Here is a 19,046-nt window from a genome sequence, read left to right as displayed (position 1 = left end):
AGTCAATGGAAATAAAAACAGGAAAGTTTTATAAATTGGGCTTCCAACTCACTATCACCCGTTTTACACTATCGCACAGAGTCAAGATCTAGCCCCAGTCACTCTTGTCTCCGGAACTTCAGTGTTTAAAGCTTCGAAGTACAAAACAGGGAAAAAGGCTGGAGCTGATTGCAGAGGGACTGGCCTTTCACAGATGTGTATCACTTGGGTTTATTGCACACAACCATAAATATGAGTAGCTCATTAAGATTTCAGAACCTACATTTGTTCCAGATTAAGTTTCATGAAGTGACGTGACCTCCTGTTCTTTCCAAAGGAAAGCGAAATTGATCATGTAAATGAGTCCGAGTCTGACTTTGAAATGAAGGATTATTCCAGCATTGGAGCCGAGAAATAGGAATCTCACAATTTACTGCTGTCTCGGCAGTGGTATGGGAACCTGAACTGTATTGGACTTTCTAAACCTCTCTGCCATTCCACCTCTGTCCTCCTTTAAGATGCTCCTTAAAACTTACCTCTTTGACCAAGCTTTTGGTCACCTGTCCTAATACCTCCTTATGTGGCTCGGTGTTAAATTTTGTTTGATAAGCGAACCTGTGAAGTGCCTTTGGACGTTTTACTACATTAAAGGCGTTATATAAATGCAAGTTGTTGTTGTTTGGGATGGGGGAGGTTCTGTAAGTAGTGACTGGTGGTGCAGTTTGCCACATTGCCCAGAGGACAATGCAGACATACAGAGCACCTGCTCCAGTGATGCAGATAGGCTGCCAGTAGGAGGCTGAATTCGGCCACCACTCACCCCCCACCCCCACCCCCCGACCTTTACCATGACCGTCTTCTCAGGATTCTGTCCATACAAATTTGTCAGTAAATTGCTGATATCTGTTTTTTTGTTTTCACCGACTCACTTTCTTCCTCTCATGAAGACATTGACTTGTTGCTGCAGTACAATTCCACGGGCACCCTTCAGTACCTCACAAGTAACTGCTCTTGTCCGAGTCTTGGCAGTGAGCACCGGCAGTGAGCACCAGCAGTGTATTCAACTACAGGCACCCATCATAGTACCAGTCCCGACATGTCTGTACAGTCCCTGTGGAGGTTACAGGCCCCTTTCGCTGGTACATGACTTACAGGTGACCTGAAGTCCCCCAATATGACTGGCCAGTGCACAACATGATGGGAGCTTGTGCACCATGTACTAGGTTCATTAAGGCCGTAAATGAGAGGCCTCCCCATAATGCAGACAGTGAGTGACTGAGCAGGACTCGAGACACAGTGCCCGTGAGATGGCCCAATTCAATATACTTATGTCCTCCAATTGGCTCCGACCTTAGACATGGGCCATCCAGCTTCCGGTGCTGGGACTCAGAAGGCTGATTTTGCTCAGGCATCAATACCCGTCTCCTTTCCCCACTCTTTCCTCCACAAAAACAGGGCCTTCAAAGGCCACCAACCGGCACTAATGTTCTGCTGGCGTACAAAATACCACCCACACAAAGTAGGACACACTCCTACCCTGTCCTTAGCTATACAGTGGGTGCAAGATTTGAATCTTCTAATAAGCTGCTTCATATTAAGCGACAAGGTGTCCTCATGCCCATCCAGTGCCTCGGGAACTGTGGGGCCTGGAGGTGCACAGCAGGGCTCCATTTTCAGCCCTCACAATCTTTCTAGATGAAATTTCACATTTTGCCATTAAAAAGTTATGGCGGGGACAGCTGATCAATTCGCCAGATCAGTTACCATGGCAAGCGCACTATACTGAAACTATAACCTTACTGCCCACTGACTGTGCAGCATGTTGCCTGATTCCAGCCTGTCCTGCACTCCCCAATACAGCAGAGTAGCCCCTCACCTCTCTTCAAAAAGGAAACGGGTAACAAATTGGCAAGTTTCAGTTCGGATGTTTTCCATTTACACTCCAGTGTGCACTGACTGAGCCGTTTTATTTTATCACCGGATCCCAATGCTTCCTGCTGGCTGAAGTCCCTGGAAGCCTCGTAGTTCTGTGTGCTGGTATATAGATCAGATCAGGAATTTCCTGCTATTCAACTTCACCCCATTGCTCAGTAAACCACAGTGGATGGGACTAAAACCTTTCATTCTGCACCACCACCCATCAACAGCATGCAGTGAAAGGACAGCTGGGGGGCCACAATGATCAACGACAAAGTACTTCCCCCTGACCAAACGAGAGAGAGAGAGAGAGAGAGAGAGAGACACCATCAAACATAAGTTGATTCAACTCAACAGCTTTAAATCAGTTACAAACAATTTTAGTGCCATCTGATCACATCGATTAGATTCCAGCCTGTAACTCACTCCGATGTATCCTTCATTCTGTATATAAACCACCTGATCACCCCTCGATTAGATTCCAGCCTGTAACTCACTCCCAGTTATCCATTATTCTATATATTAACCATCTGAACCCCTCGATTAGATTCCAGCCTGTAACTCACTCCCGGGTATCTACTGTATATAATCAAGACAGTTGGTGACAGACAGAAACCTCTCCTGCAAATTCCTGCTTTTAAAAGAACTGAAGTGGCAATTGGTTCTGGTATGGCACTCTTAACTGGGGAATGCGGCAACCTATCGGAGTGCGAGTTACAGCAATGTAGACGAGCTGGGAGGGGGAGGAGAAAGCAGGAGGCAGGCCATTGTAACCATAGTTATGGCAGACACTTCTTTAGCAAGTACATATATCTCTTTCCACAGATGCTGCCTGACCTGCTGAGTGTTTCCAGCATTTTCTGTTTTTATTTCAGATTTCCAGCATCCGCACTATTTTGCTTTATTATATCGTTTCTTACTTGTTTTTACTGCAGATATTTTTGGGTGTCTGTTTCCAAGACGATTCAGAGTTGAGCCCCATGTTCCAGAGGAGGTTTTTTACTTGCCCAGACAGCCAGCGGATCTGCTGTTTCTTTCAGCTACAGATTTCCCCACACAATCCTGCTCGACTTGGAGATGCAGAACAACACTGCACCTTGTGTTAGGCTTTATCTGCCCAATACGTTCATTGTACGGTAACAGAAGCAGCAAAAGGAGCATATATTCCTAGCAGTTATTAAGCATTGTGAGTTCCTCATGTTGCAGAATATAATAAATAGTACATGACTGCTGCCCTAAAATATAAATAATATTTTTACTTGTCCATGCTTTACCTCACCGTCTACAGATGCTCTCTGGCCTGTCTTTAGACAGATTCTCCGATTTGAACAATACCTTTTTTGAAAAAAAGTGACCAGGACCAAGCAGATTTCAATAACTGTTTGTTCAATGCAAAAGGAAAGCTGCCATTCAAACACATTTGAACAAATCCCCCACAGAATGTTTGTATTTAAATTGAATGTCTTGGCCCCTTTGTCAAACACAAAGCACAGACAAAATAGACAAAAATCTCATAACAATTGTATTAAAGTTAAGCTGGAACATGATTTCTGAGAGAGAAGCTGATTTTTAACCCCTTATGTACTAGGAAGCTCAGTATTAAGCTGATTGCGGTAACTAAACATGGCTCAATGTGAAGTTTGGCTTTTGATTCCAGCTGTTTAAGTGCGGCATTAAATCTGGTAGCTAGTTTCTGCCTCAGTAAAATACTATAACTTCACCATATCAAGTGCTCTATCTGAACCACTGGGAACCTGGTAAGAAAGTGGGCAGGGATCCAGCCATCGAGAAGAGCATGGCTGTGGGCTTCCAGCATTAATATTACTAGCAACACAGCACTACACCAACATCTGGAGCCCAGCGCATGTAACGCTTCTCTATCAGTATTATCACTATTACAGCAGGCTCATTTCATCAATGTGTACTCCTCTAAATACTGAGCAAACATACTTGTTACTGAGGCCCAACCAGAGTAAATACTTTCCCCCCTAAACACTATCAAAGCTTCTATGGTTCTGTTGTCCTACACAGTGGTAAAAGGTACATATTCAAATAACAAAAAAGTTAAATATTAGAATGTTAGGAGTAAGACGATAAGTCATATAAACGGGCAGAGTGAATATTAACACCACTGTGTCAGCCAATGAGTTGGACGTGCGGGCGGGACTTGTGCTTTTAATTTACAGAGTCTCCTCACTCACGACCAAAAGTACAGCAAACAACCTCCCGAGTACAACAGGATTATTTCTGGAGCAAAATGCAGTAAGCGGAGGATCGTTACATAATACAAATCGATAATTGCTTCAGCAAAATGCAGTGAGCGGAGGATAGTTATATAATACAAATTATATGCATAAAAATCAATCCCAGTGCGGTCTCCAGGCGTGATTGACGGGGGAATTATCCAATCATCTCCACTCTGGCCGGGACTTGTGTTGTCATGATATGCAGCCATTTTTATGGGGGTATAGTGTACAAGAGCAATGGAGTAATGCTAAATCTGTACAAAACATAAGTTAGGCCACAGTTAGACCACTGTGGGGAGAAAGTCTCCATGTGCATTTCATACAGCTGTTTCATTTAAGAATTCCAGAGAGTAATCTTAGTCTCATGTGATGAACAGGGCAGGGTGCGACAGTTCAGACAATTTTTACACAAATACAATCATTCTGTTCGAGGAGCAAAAGGCCAAGAGGCCAGGTCTTACCGGAATGGAGAATTCTTCCGCCAAATACTTCAGTGTGGCAGCTTCGCTCGACAGCAGGTTACTGCGCTCCGACAGGTTACCCTGAAGTCTTGTGTCAAATTCCTTTCGCACCACTGACGCAATTGAGTCCACTACAATCAGTTTAACTCCTTTCAAGATAATGTCATCTTCTAAGGATTCGACCCTGGAGTTGGAAGGGGGAGAAATGATCACATTAACCCTTTAAAGACCCACAAAAGCATCTCAACATCATCTTAGTGGGGGATGGGGGAGGGAGTGGGGGCAGACAAAGCATCTTTCTATCCCCCAGCCCCCCTCATATCCTCCAAGCTCTGTAGGGAAAGCAAGGAACAGTTTTTTACCCTATACATATAAATAGGGGCACGGTGTACAAGAGCAATGGAGTAATGATAAATCTGTACAAAACATTGGTCAGGCCACAGTTGGAGTACTGTGGGGAGTTTTGCACACCCCATTATAGAAAGGACATTATAGCCATATAGATTCAGCAGGATAATGCCAGGGATTGGGAACTATAGAACTGAGGAAAGACCCAAAATACTGGGACTGTTTCCACTGGAGCTCAGAAGGTTAAGAGGAGATTTAAAAGATTTGTGATGAAGTATTGTTGATAAAAAGAATAGGGAAAGACCATTTCCTCTGGTTGCGGAGTCAATCACAAGGGATCATCAATTTAAAATAGTCATTGAGGAGAGAGGTTAGGAGAAATTTCTTTACACAGAGGATTGTTGGAATGCTTTGCCACAACGAGTGGCTGAGGCAGAAACTATTGTATCTGTGAAGGATAAATATTTGAAGCAGAGGAAGATACAGAGCTATGATGAGAGAGTGGGCAGTGAGATTAGTTTTAGATTGTGTCTGTGCCAGTTCTTCGCTGAAACAATGAGCCAAATGGCCTCCTTCTGGGCTGTAAAATTATATGGTTCTATTGTACAACTTATACAACTGAGTCCAACTCTGTCCACACAAAGTACCAGGGGGTCACAGGATAGTTAGCAGGAGCAGGAACCCTAGCCAATTTCCTCCTTGTGCTCCTGATCAAGGGGGGTACTGAGTAGCAATTGTACTGCCACCATCACTGCTCCAGCTGGGACCAGCTAACTCACACTGGGCAGTACATTTTACCAACTGAGCCATGGGGAAAACCAGAAAATACCTTTGAAAAATCCATGAAGATGCGAATGGCGAATCACACTTTACAACATTAACGACCTGCAGTGCTGCAGAATCTGTTTTTGGTTACCACTGGCATCTATCTATTCCTTTAAAAATGTTACATCTGCGCACACTTCCTGCCTACATTTTCCCATTATAAATTCCTATGTTCACATTTATAGTTTTCATAGAGTAAATAGGGAGAAACTGTTTCAAGTGGGAGGAGGGTCGGTAACCAGAGGACATAGATTTAAGATAATTGGCAGAAGAACCAGAGGGGAGGTGAGGAGAATTTTTTTACACAGCGAATTGTTATGATCTGCAATGCACAGCCTGATATGGTGGTGGAAGCAGATTCAATAATAACTTTCAAAAGATATAATCTTGAAAGGGAAAAAATTTACAGGGCTATGGGGAAAGAGCAGGGGAGTGAGACTAATATTGGATAGCTGTTTCAAACAGCCGACACAGGCTCAATGGACCGAACGGCCTCCTTCTGTGCTGCATCATTCTATGATAAATGCATCACAGTGTAACACATCACCCTCCTGCCAGTGATGGCACTGTGGCAGTACACTATGCATCTCCTAACAGCATAAGAACATAAGAAATAGGAGTAGGCCATACGGCCCCTTGAGCCTGCTCCACCGTTCAATAAGATCATGGCTGATCTTCAACCTCAATTCCACTTTCCCGCCCGATCTCCATATTCCTTGATTACCCTAGAGTCCAAAAATCTATCCATCTCAGCCTTGAATATACTCAATGACTCAGCATTCACAGCCCTCTGGGGTAGAGAATTCCAAAGATTCACAACCCTCTGCGTGAAGAAATTCCTCCTCATCTCAGTCTTAAATGGTCAACCCCTTATCCTGAGATACCCTTATCCTTGACCTCTTCTGCACAGAAACTCCAAGCAACTTTTTGTCTGCTTCTCAAAATGCCAGAAATTTTGCTATTTAATTAATATAAAAATCTAAAAACTGTATAAAAATAAGGATTGAATAGATGACTTTAAAATGGCAACAATTACATCTGCCTGCCCTGGTTAAATTATACCCTGCCCTTTAATCCCTCTTCACCCAAGGACTGCACTTAGTCTCTGCTCTGTTGTGCAGGCCACAGGAGATCGACTAATTTACAGTACATTCTCAGAGCTGAGAAAGTATGTTTTATTTCCTGGTCAGGAAGCGTTGATGGGGCGGACCAGGTGGTGCCAGTAATTCTGTATAAAACAAAAGCACAAGTTACAGAGTGCAACACCACCATCTTCTGGCAAGGAGATCTCAATGCAACATTCCCCCCCCCCACCCCCGCCTCCCCTCCCTTGTAAGTCAAAATACTGTTACTGAAAGAATATCTGCCCCTCAAAAACAGACTGAACATTGAGGGGAGCTCTTCTTTGTACCTGGGGTTACCAGCAGCACAGTGTTCTTCAAGAAATGGGTGCAGTAGCAAAGGTTAGGCTATAACTAGTAAAGATGCTGGTATAAGGAAGGGCACTGCTGTCACTGAAACCGCATCAGTCGGGTGATGTGCTGTGAGATTCACAAAGCTCCTGTTTCGGAAATAATCCGCCATAGATAAACCATCAGAATTCAGTGCGCACCTGAATGAAAGGTACCTCCACACTCAGCTTGAAAACCTGAAATACACAGCAGGTCCCCTCAGCATCTGCGCTGAGAGAAGGAAAGCTTAACTTTTTGGGTTTGAATTGATGCGGGGTCTTCACTCCAACCAATAACATGTATACAGTTGCTGACAGACCAGCATTTCCCTGCTTTTATTTCTAATCTTTTTGAATGGTTTGTTTTTTCATCCCCCCCTCATCAAGGTGAGGGTGTCAGTGCTGTGGAATGCAGTGCAGTGCTGAAGGAGTGCTGCATTGTTGAAGGTGCCGTCTTTCCGGTGAAACATTACACCGTAATCTGCCTTTATCAGCTGGATGGCTAACATTCCACGTGACTATTCGAAGAGCTGAGGAGTTCTCCCGGTGTCTTGGTCAACATCTATCCCTCAACCAACATCACCAAAAACAGAAGTTTTTAATTTTACACAGAATTACAACACGGAAACAGGCCACTTGGACCAGCCAGTCCTTGTTGGTGTTTAACCTCCACATCAGCAGTAGTCCGAATCCGATATCCCTTTATTTCCCTCTCCATCACCTATATAACCTGTTCTTAAACGTTGACATGGTCTCTGCTTCAATCACTAACTCCACTAATTCCACAGATTCAAAACTGAAAAAGTTTCTCCTGCTTGAATCTTATATCTACGTTCAATTCGAGACCCCTCAACCACCGGAAACAGTCGATTTCTCTCTGTTCCACCCCTTCATAATTTTAAACACCTCTATCACTCACCAGCCTATCAAGCACTGAACACTCAGCTTTAGCCTGCAGATGTATTTTGCTAATAGATCACACTTTCAGCTGACTTGCTCTATTAATCACAAGTTAAGGCCTTCATCTGAACCCTTTAACCCACTTTTGTTAGCCCTGGCTCAGTGGGTAGCTCTCTCGTCTGAGTCAGAAAGTTGTGGGTTCAAGCCCTACTCCAGAGACTTAAGCACAAAATATAGGCTGATACTCCAATGCAGTACTGAGGGAGTGCTGCAGTGTCAGAGGTGTCACCTTTGGGATGAGATGTTAAACCGAGGTCCCGTCTGCCCTCTCAGGTAGACGTAAAAGATCCCACGGCAGTATTTCAAAGAAGAGCAGGGAAGTTGTCCCAAGTGTCCTGGTCAATATTTATCCCTCAACCAACATCACTAAAACAGATTATCTGGTCATTATCTCATTGCTGTTTGTGGGAGCTTGCTGTGCGCAAATTGGCTGCCACGTTTCCTACTCTACAACAATGATTACACTTCAAAAGTACTTCATTGCTTTGAGACATCCTGAGGTCGTGAAGGGTGCTGTATAAATACAAGTTCTTTGTCTGTTAATTGATAGCATATTTACTGAATCTAAATTAAGTAGCACCATCACACTGAACTGAGCAACAGATAACCAATGCTGAATATAGTACATCACATTACCACGTTAAATGCAGTTTCTTTCCCTCCGATCCCCCATACAAGAGTTTTCACTTCCATTAGATTTGCACGTGGAATACTGTTCCACGTAACTGCAGAATCTGAGCAGTTTTTCCTTACTCCGCCACTGCCAATAATTAACATGAAACAGAGCAGCACAGCCAGGAAACTGTCAATACCATTCAGCAGTTTCACTATACATCTGGAGCCGACTGAAGCTGGAAAACATGTACCCCTTGCCCCTTGAATTACATCAACTTCCCTGCCTCCAGTGCCATATATATTTCAGCACCATCATTGTCACGCTCTGCTGTAATATGGCTGGTACTGGTACTGGTACGTGCGGTAATACCGAATCGTACTGGCGCGCGCGCTGCCACACTGACTGGTACTGGCACGCGCTGCGATACTGACTGGTACTGGCAGGCGCTGCGATACTAATGCTGTGGTATGGATTCTACTGGCACCTGTTGTAGTGCGGATTGCACGGGCGCGCGCCGCGACGCAGACTGCACGGGCGCGCGCCGCGACGCGGGCTGGACTGGCACCTGCTGTAATATTGACTGTATTGGCATGGCTGTCATACTGATTGTACTGGCACGTGCTGTAATATTGGCTGTACTGGCACATGCTGTGATATGGATTGTACTGGCACCTACTGTAATATGGATTGTACTGGCACCTGCTGTAATACGGATTGTACTGGCACCTGCTGTAATACGGACTGACTGGCGTGTGCTGTAATACTGATTGCACTGGCACGTGCTACATTACTGACTGTACTGGCACGTGCTACATTACTGATTGTACTGGCACGTGCTGTAATATGGATTGCACTAGTATGTGCTGTAATACTGATTGTACTGGCACACGCTGTAATATGGATTCTACTGGCACCTGCTGAAATATGGATTGAGCTGGCATGTGCTATAATAGTGTACTGCCACGTGCTGTAATGCCGATTGCACTGCCACGTGCTGTAATGCCGATTGCACTGCCACGTGCTGTAATGCCGATTGCACTGCCACGTGCTGTAATGCCGATTTTTTTTTAAAAAATTTTATTCGTTCACGGGATGTGGGCGTCGCTGGCAAGGCCGGCATTTATTGCCCATTCCTAATTGCCCTCGAGAAGGTGGTGGTGAGCCGCCTTCTTGAACCGCTGCAGTCCGTGTGGTGACGGTTCTCCCACAATGCTGTTAGGAAGGGAGTTCCAGGATTTTGACCCAGCGACAATGAAGGAACGGCGATATATTTCCAAGTCGGGATGGTGTGTGACTTGGAGGGGAACGTGCAGGTGGTGTTGTTCCCATGCGCCTGCTGCCCTTGTCCTTCTAGGTGGTAGAGGTCGCGGGTTTGGGAGGTGCTGTCGAAGAAGCCTTGGCGAGTTGCTGCAGTGCATCCTGTGGATGGTGCACACTGCAGCCACAGTGCGCCGGTGGTGAAGGGAGTGAATGTTTAGGGTGGTGGATGGGGTGTCAATCAAGCAGGCTGCTTTATCTTGGATGGTGTCGAGCTTCTTGAGTGTTGTTGGAGCTGCACTCATCCAGGCAAGTGGAGAGTATTCCATCACACTCCTGACTTGTGCCTTGCAGATAGTGGAAAGGCTTTGGGGAGTCAAGAGGTGAGTCACTCGCCGCAGAATACCCAGCCTCTGACCTGCTCTTGTAGCCACAGTATTTATATGGCTGGTCCAGTTAAGTTTCAGGTCAATGGTGACCCCCAGGATGTTGATGGTGGGGGATTCGGCGATGGTAATGCCGTTGAATGTCAAGGGGAGGTGGTTAGACTCTCTCTTGTTGGAGATGGTCATTGCCTGGCACTTATCTGGCGCGAATGTTACTTGCCACTTATCAGCACAAGCCTGGATGTTGTCCAGGTCTTGCTGCATGCAGGCTCGGACTGCTTCATTATCTGAGGGGTTGCGAATGGAACTGAACACTGTGCAGTCATCAGCGAACATCCCCATTTCTGACCTAATGATGGAGGGAAGGTCATTGATGAAGCAGCTGAAGATGGATGGGCCTAGGACACTGCCCTGAGGAACTCCTGCAGCAATGCCCTGGGGCTGAGATGACTGGCCTCCAACAACCACTACCATCTTCCTTTGTGCTAGGTATGACTCCAGCCACTGGAGAGTTTTCCCCCTGATTCCCATTGACTTCAATTTTACTCGGGCTCCTTGGTGCCACACTCGCTCAAATGCTGCCTTGATGTCAAGGGCAGTCACTCTCACCTCACCTCTGGAATTCAGCTCTTTTGTCCATGTTTGGACCAAGGCTGTAATGAGGTCTGGAGCCGAGTGGTCCTGGCGGAACCCAAACTGAGCATCGGTGAGCAGGTTATTGGTGAGTAAGTGCCGCTTGATAGCACTGTCGACGACACCTTCCATCACTTTGCTGATGATTGAGAGTAGACTGATGGGGCGGTAATTGGCCGGATTGGATTTGTCCTGCTTTTTGTGGACAGGACATACCTGGGCAATTTTCCACATTGTCGGGTGAATGCCAGTGTTGTAGCTGTACTGGAACAGCTTGGCTCGAGGCGCAGCTAGTTCTGGAGCACAAGTCTTCAGCACTACAGTTGGGATGTTGTCGGGGCCCATAGCCTTTGCTGTATCCAGTGCACTCAGCCGTTTCTTGATATCACGTGGAGTGAATCGAATTGGCCGAAGACTGGCTTCCGTGATGGTGGGGATATCGGGAGGAGGCTGTGATGGATTATCCACTCGGCACTTCTGGCTGAAGATGGTTGCAAACGCTTCAGCCTTGTCTTTTGCACTCACGTGCCGGACTCCGCCATCATTAAGAATGGGGATGTTTGCAGAGCTTCCTCCTCCCGTTAGTTGTTTAATTGTCCACCACCATTCACGACTGGATGTGGCAGGACTGCAGAGCTTTGATCTGATCCGTTGGTTGTGGAATCGCTTAGCTCTGTCTATAGCATGTTGCTTCTGCTGTTTAGCATGCATGTAGTCCTGAGTTGTAGCTTCACCAGGTTGGCACCTCATTTTTAGGTACGCCTGGTGCTGCTCCTGGCATGCTCTTCTACACTCCTCATTGAACCAGGGTTGATCCCCTGGCTTGTTGGTAATGGTAGAGTGAGGAATATGCCAGGCCATGAGGTTACAAATTGTGCTGGAATACAATTCTGCTGCTGCTGATGGCCCACAGCGCCTCATGGATGCCCAGTTTTGAGCTGCTAGATCTGTTCTGAATCTATCCCATTTAGCACGGTGGTAGTGCCACACAACACGTTGGATGGTGTCCTCAGTGCGAAGACGGGATTTCATCTCCACGAGGACTGTGCGGTGGTCACTCCTACCAATACTGTCATGGACAGATGCATTTGCGACAGGTAGATTGGTGAGGACGAGGTCAAGTAAGTTTTTCCCTCGTGTTGGTTCGCTCACCACCTGCCGCAGGCCCAGTCTGGCAGCTATGTCCTTCAGGACTCGGCCAGCTCGGTCAGTAGTGGTGCTACCGAGCCACTCTTGGTGATGGACATTGAAGTCCCCCACCCAGAGTACATTTTGTGCCCTTGCTACCCTCAGTGCTTCCTCCAAGTGGTGTTCAACATGGAGGAAGACTGATTCATCAGCTGAGGGAGGACGGTAGGTGGTAATCAGCAGGAGGTTTCCTTGCCCATGTTTGACCTGATGCCATGAGATTTCATGGGGTCCAGAGTCAATGTTGAGGACTCCCAGGGCCACTCCCTCCTGACTGTATATCACTGTACCGCCACCTCTGGTGGGTCTGTCCTGCCGGTGGGACAGGACATACCCAGGGATGGTGATGGAAGAGTCTGGGACGTTGGCTGAAAGATATGATTCTGTGAGTATGGCTATGTCAGGCTGTTGCTTGACTAGTCTGTGGGACAGCTCTCCCAATTTTGGCACAAGTCCCCAGATGTTAGTAAGGAGGACCTTGCAGGGTTGACTGGGCTTGGTGTTTTGCCATTGTCGTGTCCGGTGCCTAGTGGTCCGATGCCGGGTGGTCCGTCTGGTTTTATTCTTATTATGACTTTTCGTAGCGAGATTTTACAACTGAGTGGCTTGCTAGGCCATTTCAGAGGGCAATTAAGAATCAACCACATTGCTGTGGGTCTGGAGTCACATATAGGCCAGACCGGGTAAGGGCGGCAGGCTTCCTTCCCTAAAGGACATTAGTGAACCAGATGGGTTTTTACGACAATCCGGTAGTTTCATGGCCATCATTACTGATACTAGTATTTTAATTCCAGATTTTTATTTAATTAATTGAATTTTAATTAATTAATTGAATTTAAATTCGCCAGCTGCCGTGGCGGGATTTGAACTCATGACTCTGGATTTTAGTCTAGGCCTCTGGATTACTAGCCCAGTAACATAACCACTGCCACGTGCTGTAATGCCGATTGCACTGCCACGTGCTGTAATGCCGATTGCACTGGCACGTGCTGTAATGCGGATTGCACTGGCACGTGCTGTAATATGGACTGCACTGGCACATGCTGTAATATGGATTGCACTGGCATGTGCTGTAATACTAACTGTACTGGCATATTGCGGACTGCACTGACCATTGGTTTCCTTCTTGTTCTCAAAGGCACATTGTCTGCCATTCCGCTTTATAATTTCTCTCATCTCCAAGGACTGAGTTTCATATTACACTCCAAAAGAAAACTCATCTCACTGTGTCGCAGCACAATTCGTTTTTTTAAAAATTCTCCTCCAATCTCTTCCCCCAAAGGAACCGACTCTCGCTGGGTGCAGTCTACGGACATCGGAAACCCTCCGGTACCTCACCCAGACAGCCATTCTTCACAGTATAGCGAGTGGTGGTCGGATACCTTATTTTTTTCTCCCCTTTGCCAATTCCCTTCCCTCTCTTCCTGAAAGCATGAGTTTTTTGCTGGGTGCCACTGGAGGGGGTTGCGGCACCCTCTGGTACCTGGCCCAATTGGCCATACTGCATGCCTTGGCATTCAGTGTTGGCAGCCTATTTAACTTCATGGGGCATCACAGCATATTCAGTCCACAGACCCGCAGTTCCCAGCAGGGGTCACAGTATAGCGATCAAGAGCAGCAACAAGAGCCTATTTTTCTCTGCTGAACCCAGGGCACCTTTATCGCCACCCTGACTGAGATCAGCTAACTCAGTACTGACTGCAAGTCTCTTCCTGGTCTTTATGGTGTAGGTAGTCACTGGATAAACCCGCTAAGCCATCGAGGGGAGCCTCCTTGGGTCGATTATTCAACTGTAGCAAGCATCACAGCTGTCTCTAATCCCTGTCCCCATCCAATGACCACACACCACCCCTCCCACCACCCCCCCCCCCCACCCCCGCAGGGGCCACTGGATCAGTAATCAACAACAACTTGCATTTATATAGCGCCTTTAACTTAGTAAAACGTCCCAATAAGCGATTATCAAACAAAATTTGACATCCAGCCAAAGGAGACAGGGTAGGTGACCAAAAGCTTGGTCAAATATGTAGGTTTTAAGGAGCGTCTTAAAGGAGAAGGGCGAAAGGCAGAGATGGAATTCCAGAGCTTGGGACCAAGTCCGCTGAAGGCATGGCCAGCAATGGTGAGGCGAAGGAAGAGGATGGTGCACAAGAGGCCTTTGGAGGGCTAAAGGAGCAATCCTGGCTGATTACTGTTTTCCCTCGCTTAGGAATTCTGAGGCCAAGTTTGTCACCATCACCCTGGCTGAGATCAGCTGAATGAGCATAGACCTCGGATCATCCTCGACTGTACAGCTCAACACCACACCATGCGTTGCAGGTAGCCAGCGAGCTATGGGGTAAACATGCATTTATAAGTAAACATGCATTTTTCCAGTGTTATCCAAAGACTTTCATTTATATAATAATTTCTCTCTCCAAAGTATTTTACCTATGATGAATTACTTTGAAGGGCAGTGACCGTTATATAGCCAAATGTGGCAGCCATTTTATGCACGGCAGATCCCATCAACAAGACAAGTGACTAGTAGTTTTGGTTAAGAGACAAATGATGCCAAGATACCAGGAGACCCCCCCACCCCCCACCACTGTTGATCTTCAGATAGTGCAACGGGATCTTTAACAGGCTGACATGGCCTTGTTTAACATTTTACCCAAAGGACAACATCGCTCTATGAATCATGTCAAGTGAAAAGAATTCTATTGATATGGTTATGGATGGTATTAAAAACTACATTAGTCGACCCATTGAATTCAGTGACCTATGCATGTTTTACATGTATTTTTATATGGCATAAGGTCTCAAAACAAAATAACCTTTTCTCAACAAATTCCAGAATTGTCTCACTTCAAGTTGACAGTGTGAAAATTTCACTCATCCACCATTAATTAGGCTGACTGAATTCCTAGTGACAATACTGTAGTAGCAAGGGATGCTGACCCTTGGTGCAAATACAATCCCACATGTTTCCCAGAGAAGCAATCCAATTCACACAACCATGAATATATGTGAGAGAGAGAGAGAGAGAGATTCCTGCATTCGTTGCTTCACTACTGCACACTACTCCAATTCTGGCCTCTTGTGCATCCCCGATTTTCATCGCTCCACATTGGCGGCCGTGCCTTCAGCTGCCTAGGCCCTAAGTTCTGGAATTCCCTCCCTAAACCTCTCCCCCTCTCTATGTTTCTCTCCTCCTTTAAGACGCTCCTTAAAGCCTACCTCATTGACCAAACTTTTGCTCAAATGTCCTAATTTCCCATGTGGCTCGGTGTCAAATTTTGTCTTATAACACCCCAGTGAAGTGCCTTGGGACGTTTTACTATGTTAAAGGTGCTATATAAATGCAAGTTGTTGTTGTAAATAAAGACAGATGGAAGGATAGAAGAAAAGGACTACGCGTCAAGAAATATTTCTTTGGCTGTAAGGTACTTTGGGGCGTCCTAAGGTTGTGAAATGTGTTATATGAATGCAATGCCTTTCCTTTTACTTTCTCGAAAGAGGAGGATCACAGAGTCAGGAAAGGCAGGGTGGTGGGGGGAGCAGAAGAGAGAACAAAATTAAAGTCAAACGAAAGGAAACAACAGCTACCTTTTCAGTACATCCAAGCAGGTAAGTTCACGATACAGGTGAATCCTGTTGGTCATTGTGATCAGTTTCTGTTCCGTGCAGAAGTAATTGGGGAATCGGCACCTCGCTACTTCTACCAACCTGAAACAAAAGTAGGGTTTTAAAATACACGAATGAGAATGCCAGCAAGAGAGCTCACACAGCATAATCGGGCCAAACACAGCCCATTACAGCATGAAGGAGCAATTAACCGCTCTCTAAAAGGAGTGACTCACACACAGGCTCTTGGGCACAATATTATTATTGGATTCGCAGTCCCTCAAAAACAGATTCTAAAGAAAGGAGGACTTCCATTTATATAGTAACATGTCTCTCAAAAACGTCCCAAAACACACAGCAGGGTTCCAACAAACAGCAACAAGAGAAATTACCAGTTCATCTGTTTTTGGTGGTGCTGGTAGAGGGAGGAATGTTGGACAGGACACCGGGAAAACTTCATGCTCTTCAAATAATCATGGGATCGTTACCAGCCACCTTAACCAGCTGGAACATGCAGAAGGGAATCTCGGTTTAACGTCTCATCCGAAAGATGGCACCACGGACAATGCAGAACCCCTCAGTACTGCCCTGACTTATTAGCCCAGACGATGTGCCAGCAGTCTTCTGATTCAGAAGTGAGCAGCTACCAACTGAGTCAAGCTGCTAGAATCTCTGGAATAATGACTTGAAAGCAAATCTCGCGGATATTTCACTAGTGTCATGCTTGTCTAAATTTAATTACCACTCACTGTTCTCCTCATGTGTCCAGTTCCACCATTAATGCAAGTTTGGACCCCGATTCTGGCTAGCAGAGGGCACAAAATGATGGAGAGATAAATGATTCCTGACAGATAGGTACCTCCAAACCAGTTCCTTAAAACTAGGAGAAAGCAGTGGATGTATCGCAAAACATTGAACATGAACACTGAGAGACAACTGAATTGAGAGTGAGGCTGTAGTAAACATCAGAATGGTGCTCCAGGCTCTGAACTACCCGTGAGCAACCCCAGGCCGCATTTATTGCCCATCTCTAGCCGTCTTCACTGGTGGTGGGCAAATCGCCGCCTTGCATCCTGCAGATCGCACAAACTGCAGTCACGGTACACGGGTGATGTAGGGGATGGATACTGAATTCAGTGGCAGGGGCACCGATCAAGCAAACTGGTGGTCGTGCTTCTCAAGTATTGTAGTGGCTTTTAGGTGAGTGGTGAGTATTCCAGCAGAGTCCTGAATTGAGGAGTCAGGAGGTGAGCTACTCGTCACAGCATACCCAACTTTTACCCTGCTCTTGTAACCACAGTATTCATATGCTGGTCCCCCCAAGATGTTGATGGTGGGGGTCTTGGCATTGATGGTGCCTTGGAAGATCAAGGAGAGATGGCTAGGTTTTCTCTTGTTGGGAGATGGCAACTACCTGGCACTTATGTGTCACAACTGTTACCCGTCACTTCTCAGCCCAAGCCTGGATTAAATTCAGGTCCTGCTGTAGGCTGTCATGGGCTGCTTCATTATCAGAGGAATCATGAATGGAACCGAACACTTCGACTTATCAGCGAACAGCCTCACTCCCGGCTTTACGACGGAGGGAAGGTCATTGATGAAGCAGCTGAAGATAGTCGGGTGAAGGATGCTTCCCTGAGGAACTTCTGCAGCAATGTCCTGTGATGGCTGGCCTCTGACATCCACAATCATCTTCCTTTGCGTCAGGTATAACTCCAACGAGTGGAGGGTTTTCCCTTTGACCTCACTGACTAGGGCGCCTTGGTGCCATACTGGGTCGAATGCTGCCTCGATATCAAGGGCAGCTTCTCCTCTGGCATTCAGCTCTTTTAAAAAATCTATCAATCTCAGTTTTGAAATTTTCAATTGACCCCCAGCCTCAATAGCTTTTTGGGGGAAGAGGGTTCCAGATTTCCACTACCCTTTGTGTGAAGAAGTGTCTCATGACATCACCCCTGAACAGCATGGCTCTAATTTTAAGGTTGTGCCCCCTTGTTCTGGACTCTTCCACCAGAGGAAATAGTTTCTCTCTACCCTATCAACTCCCTTAATCATCTTAAACACCTCAATGAGATCACCTCTTAATTTTCTATGTTCAAGGGAATGCAAGCCTAGTCTATGCAATCTGTCCTCATAATTTAACCCTTTTAGCCCCTGTATTCAGTGCTCTTGATGGGGGAGTACTGATTACCTACTGTCCCCTTCAACTGACTAGTGATCAACAGGAGGTTTCCTTGACCTGAAGCCACGAAACTTCATGGAATCAGAAGTCAATGTTGAGCCTGACTGTATATCACTGTGTCCTGTAAAAGGGTTAAAAACTGACTTTTACCGTTATCAGCCCTAACCTCCTTAGCAAGTTGATGATGTTAAGTCAGCGTGCCACATGATCCTCAGCTGACATGACGACTTACTGTCTCGCTACCCAGCTCGGGCGGGACTCTTGACAGTGTACAAATATACAGCTCGAGCAAGGGTTCAGACTAGAGGTCGAGATGCCGTGCCGGAAGGGCGCACTCTACCCAGAGGACCAATGAGGTGATATTGTTTTACTTCTCTGTAAATTACTGAAATGCATTAGGACTTGCTTGTGTTTAAAACGAAGAACCGTTGTACCAATTTTGGTGTCACTCTTCTGAATTCCTACAGCCCCCACCTCTGGTGCGTCTATGCTGCTGATGGGACAGGACATATACAGGGATGGTGATGGAGGAATCCGGGATGTTGGCTGATAGGTATGGTTCTGCCAGGACTAGTGTCAGGCTGTTGCTTGACTAGTTTGTGGGACAGCTCGCCCAACTTTGGCACTAGCAAGAGATGTTGGTGAGCAGCGCCTTGCAGAGGTTAACTAGCCCGAAATTGCCTTCCCCTCATCCTGATAAGATGCCTAGGTCATTGCTGATAAGTCTGTCTGACTTTTCTCATTATTTAATTACAACAGGTTGGCTAGCTCAGGCATGAGGAGTCAACCACCTGGTGTGGGACTGGAGTCACATATAGGCCAGACCAGGTGGGAGTGGAAGACTGAACCAGTTGGGATTTTGCAACAAACCGGCAGCTTTCATAGTCATTTTCTGGGGTTAGCCCACAAATCAACAGATTTATAGAATTCAATTTCCCAACTTGCCATGGAGGGATTTGAACTCTCAACCTTTGGGTTTTCCAGTCCAGCAC

At 46.2% G+C, this 19,046-nt stretch overlaps 1 protein-coding gene across 5 annotated transcripts in view; it reads right to left on the bottom strand.

The window, feature by feature from the left end:
* The window catches only part of rad51b (RAD51 paralog B), a 701,871-nt gene that overhangs the window by 658,209 nt on the left and 24,616 nt on the right, over positions 1 to 19,046 (bottom strand). For all 5 annotated transcript variants that reach the window (XM_067991198.1, XM_067991200.1, XM_067991199.1 and 2 more), the window contains 2 exons: positions 15,855 to 15,974; positions 4,604 to 4,787 (listed from right to left, as the gene is read on the bottom strand). In XM_067991198.1, coding sequence (XP_067847299.1) covers positions 4,604 to 4,787; positions 15,855 to 15,974 — 304 coding nt within the window. The remainder of the gene's footprint in view (positions 1 to 4,603; positions 4,788 to 15,854; positions 15,975 to 19,046) is intronic.

The sequence above is a fragment of the Heptranchias perlo genome, chromosome 10, assembly GCF_035084215.1.
Source record: "Heptranchias perlo isolate sHepPer1 chromosome 10, sHepPer1.hap1, whole genome shotgun sequence".
NCBI classification, from domain to species: domain Eukaryota; kingdom Metazoa; phylum Chordata; class Chondrichthyes; order Hexanchiformes; family Hexanchidae; genus Heptranchias; species Heptranchias perlo.
This window is presented reverse-complemented; position numbering and strand designations above follow the sequence as displayed.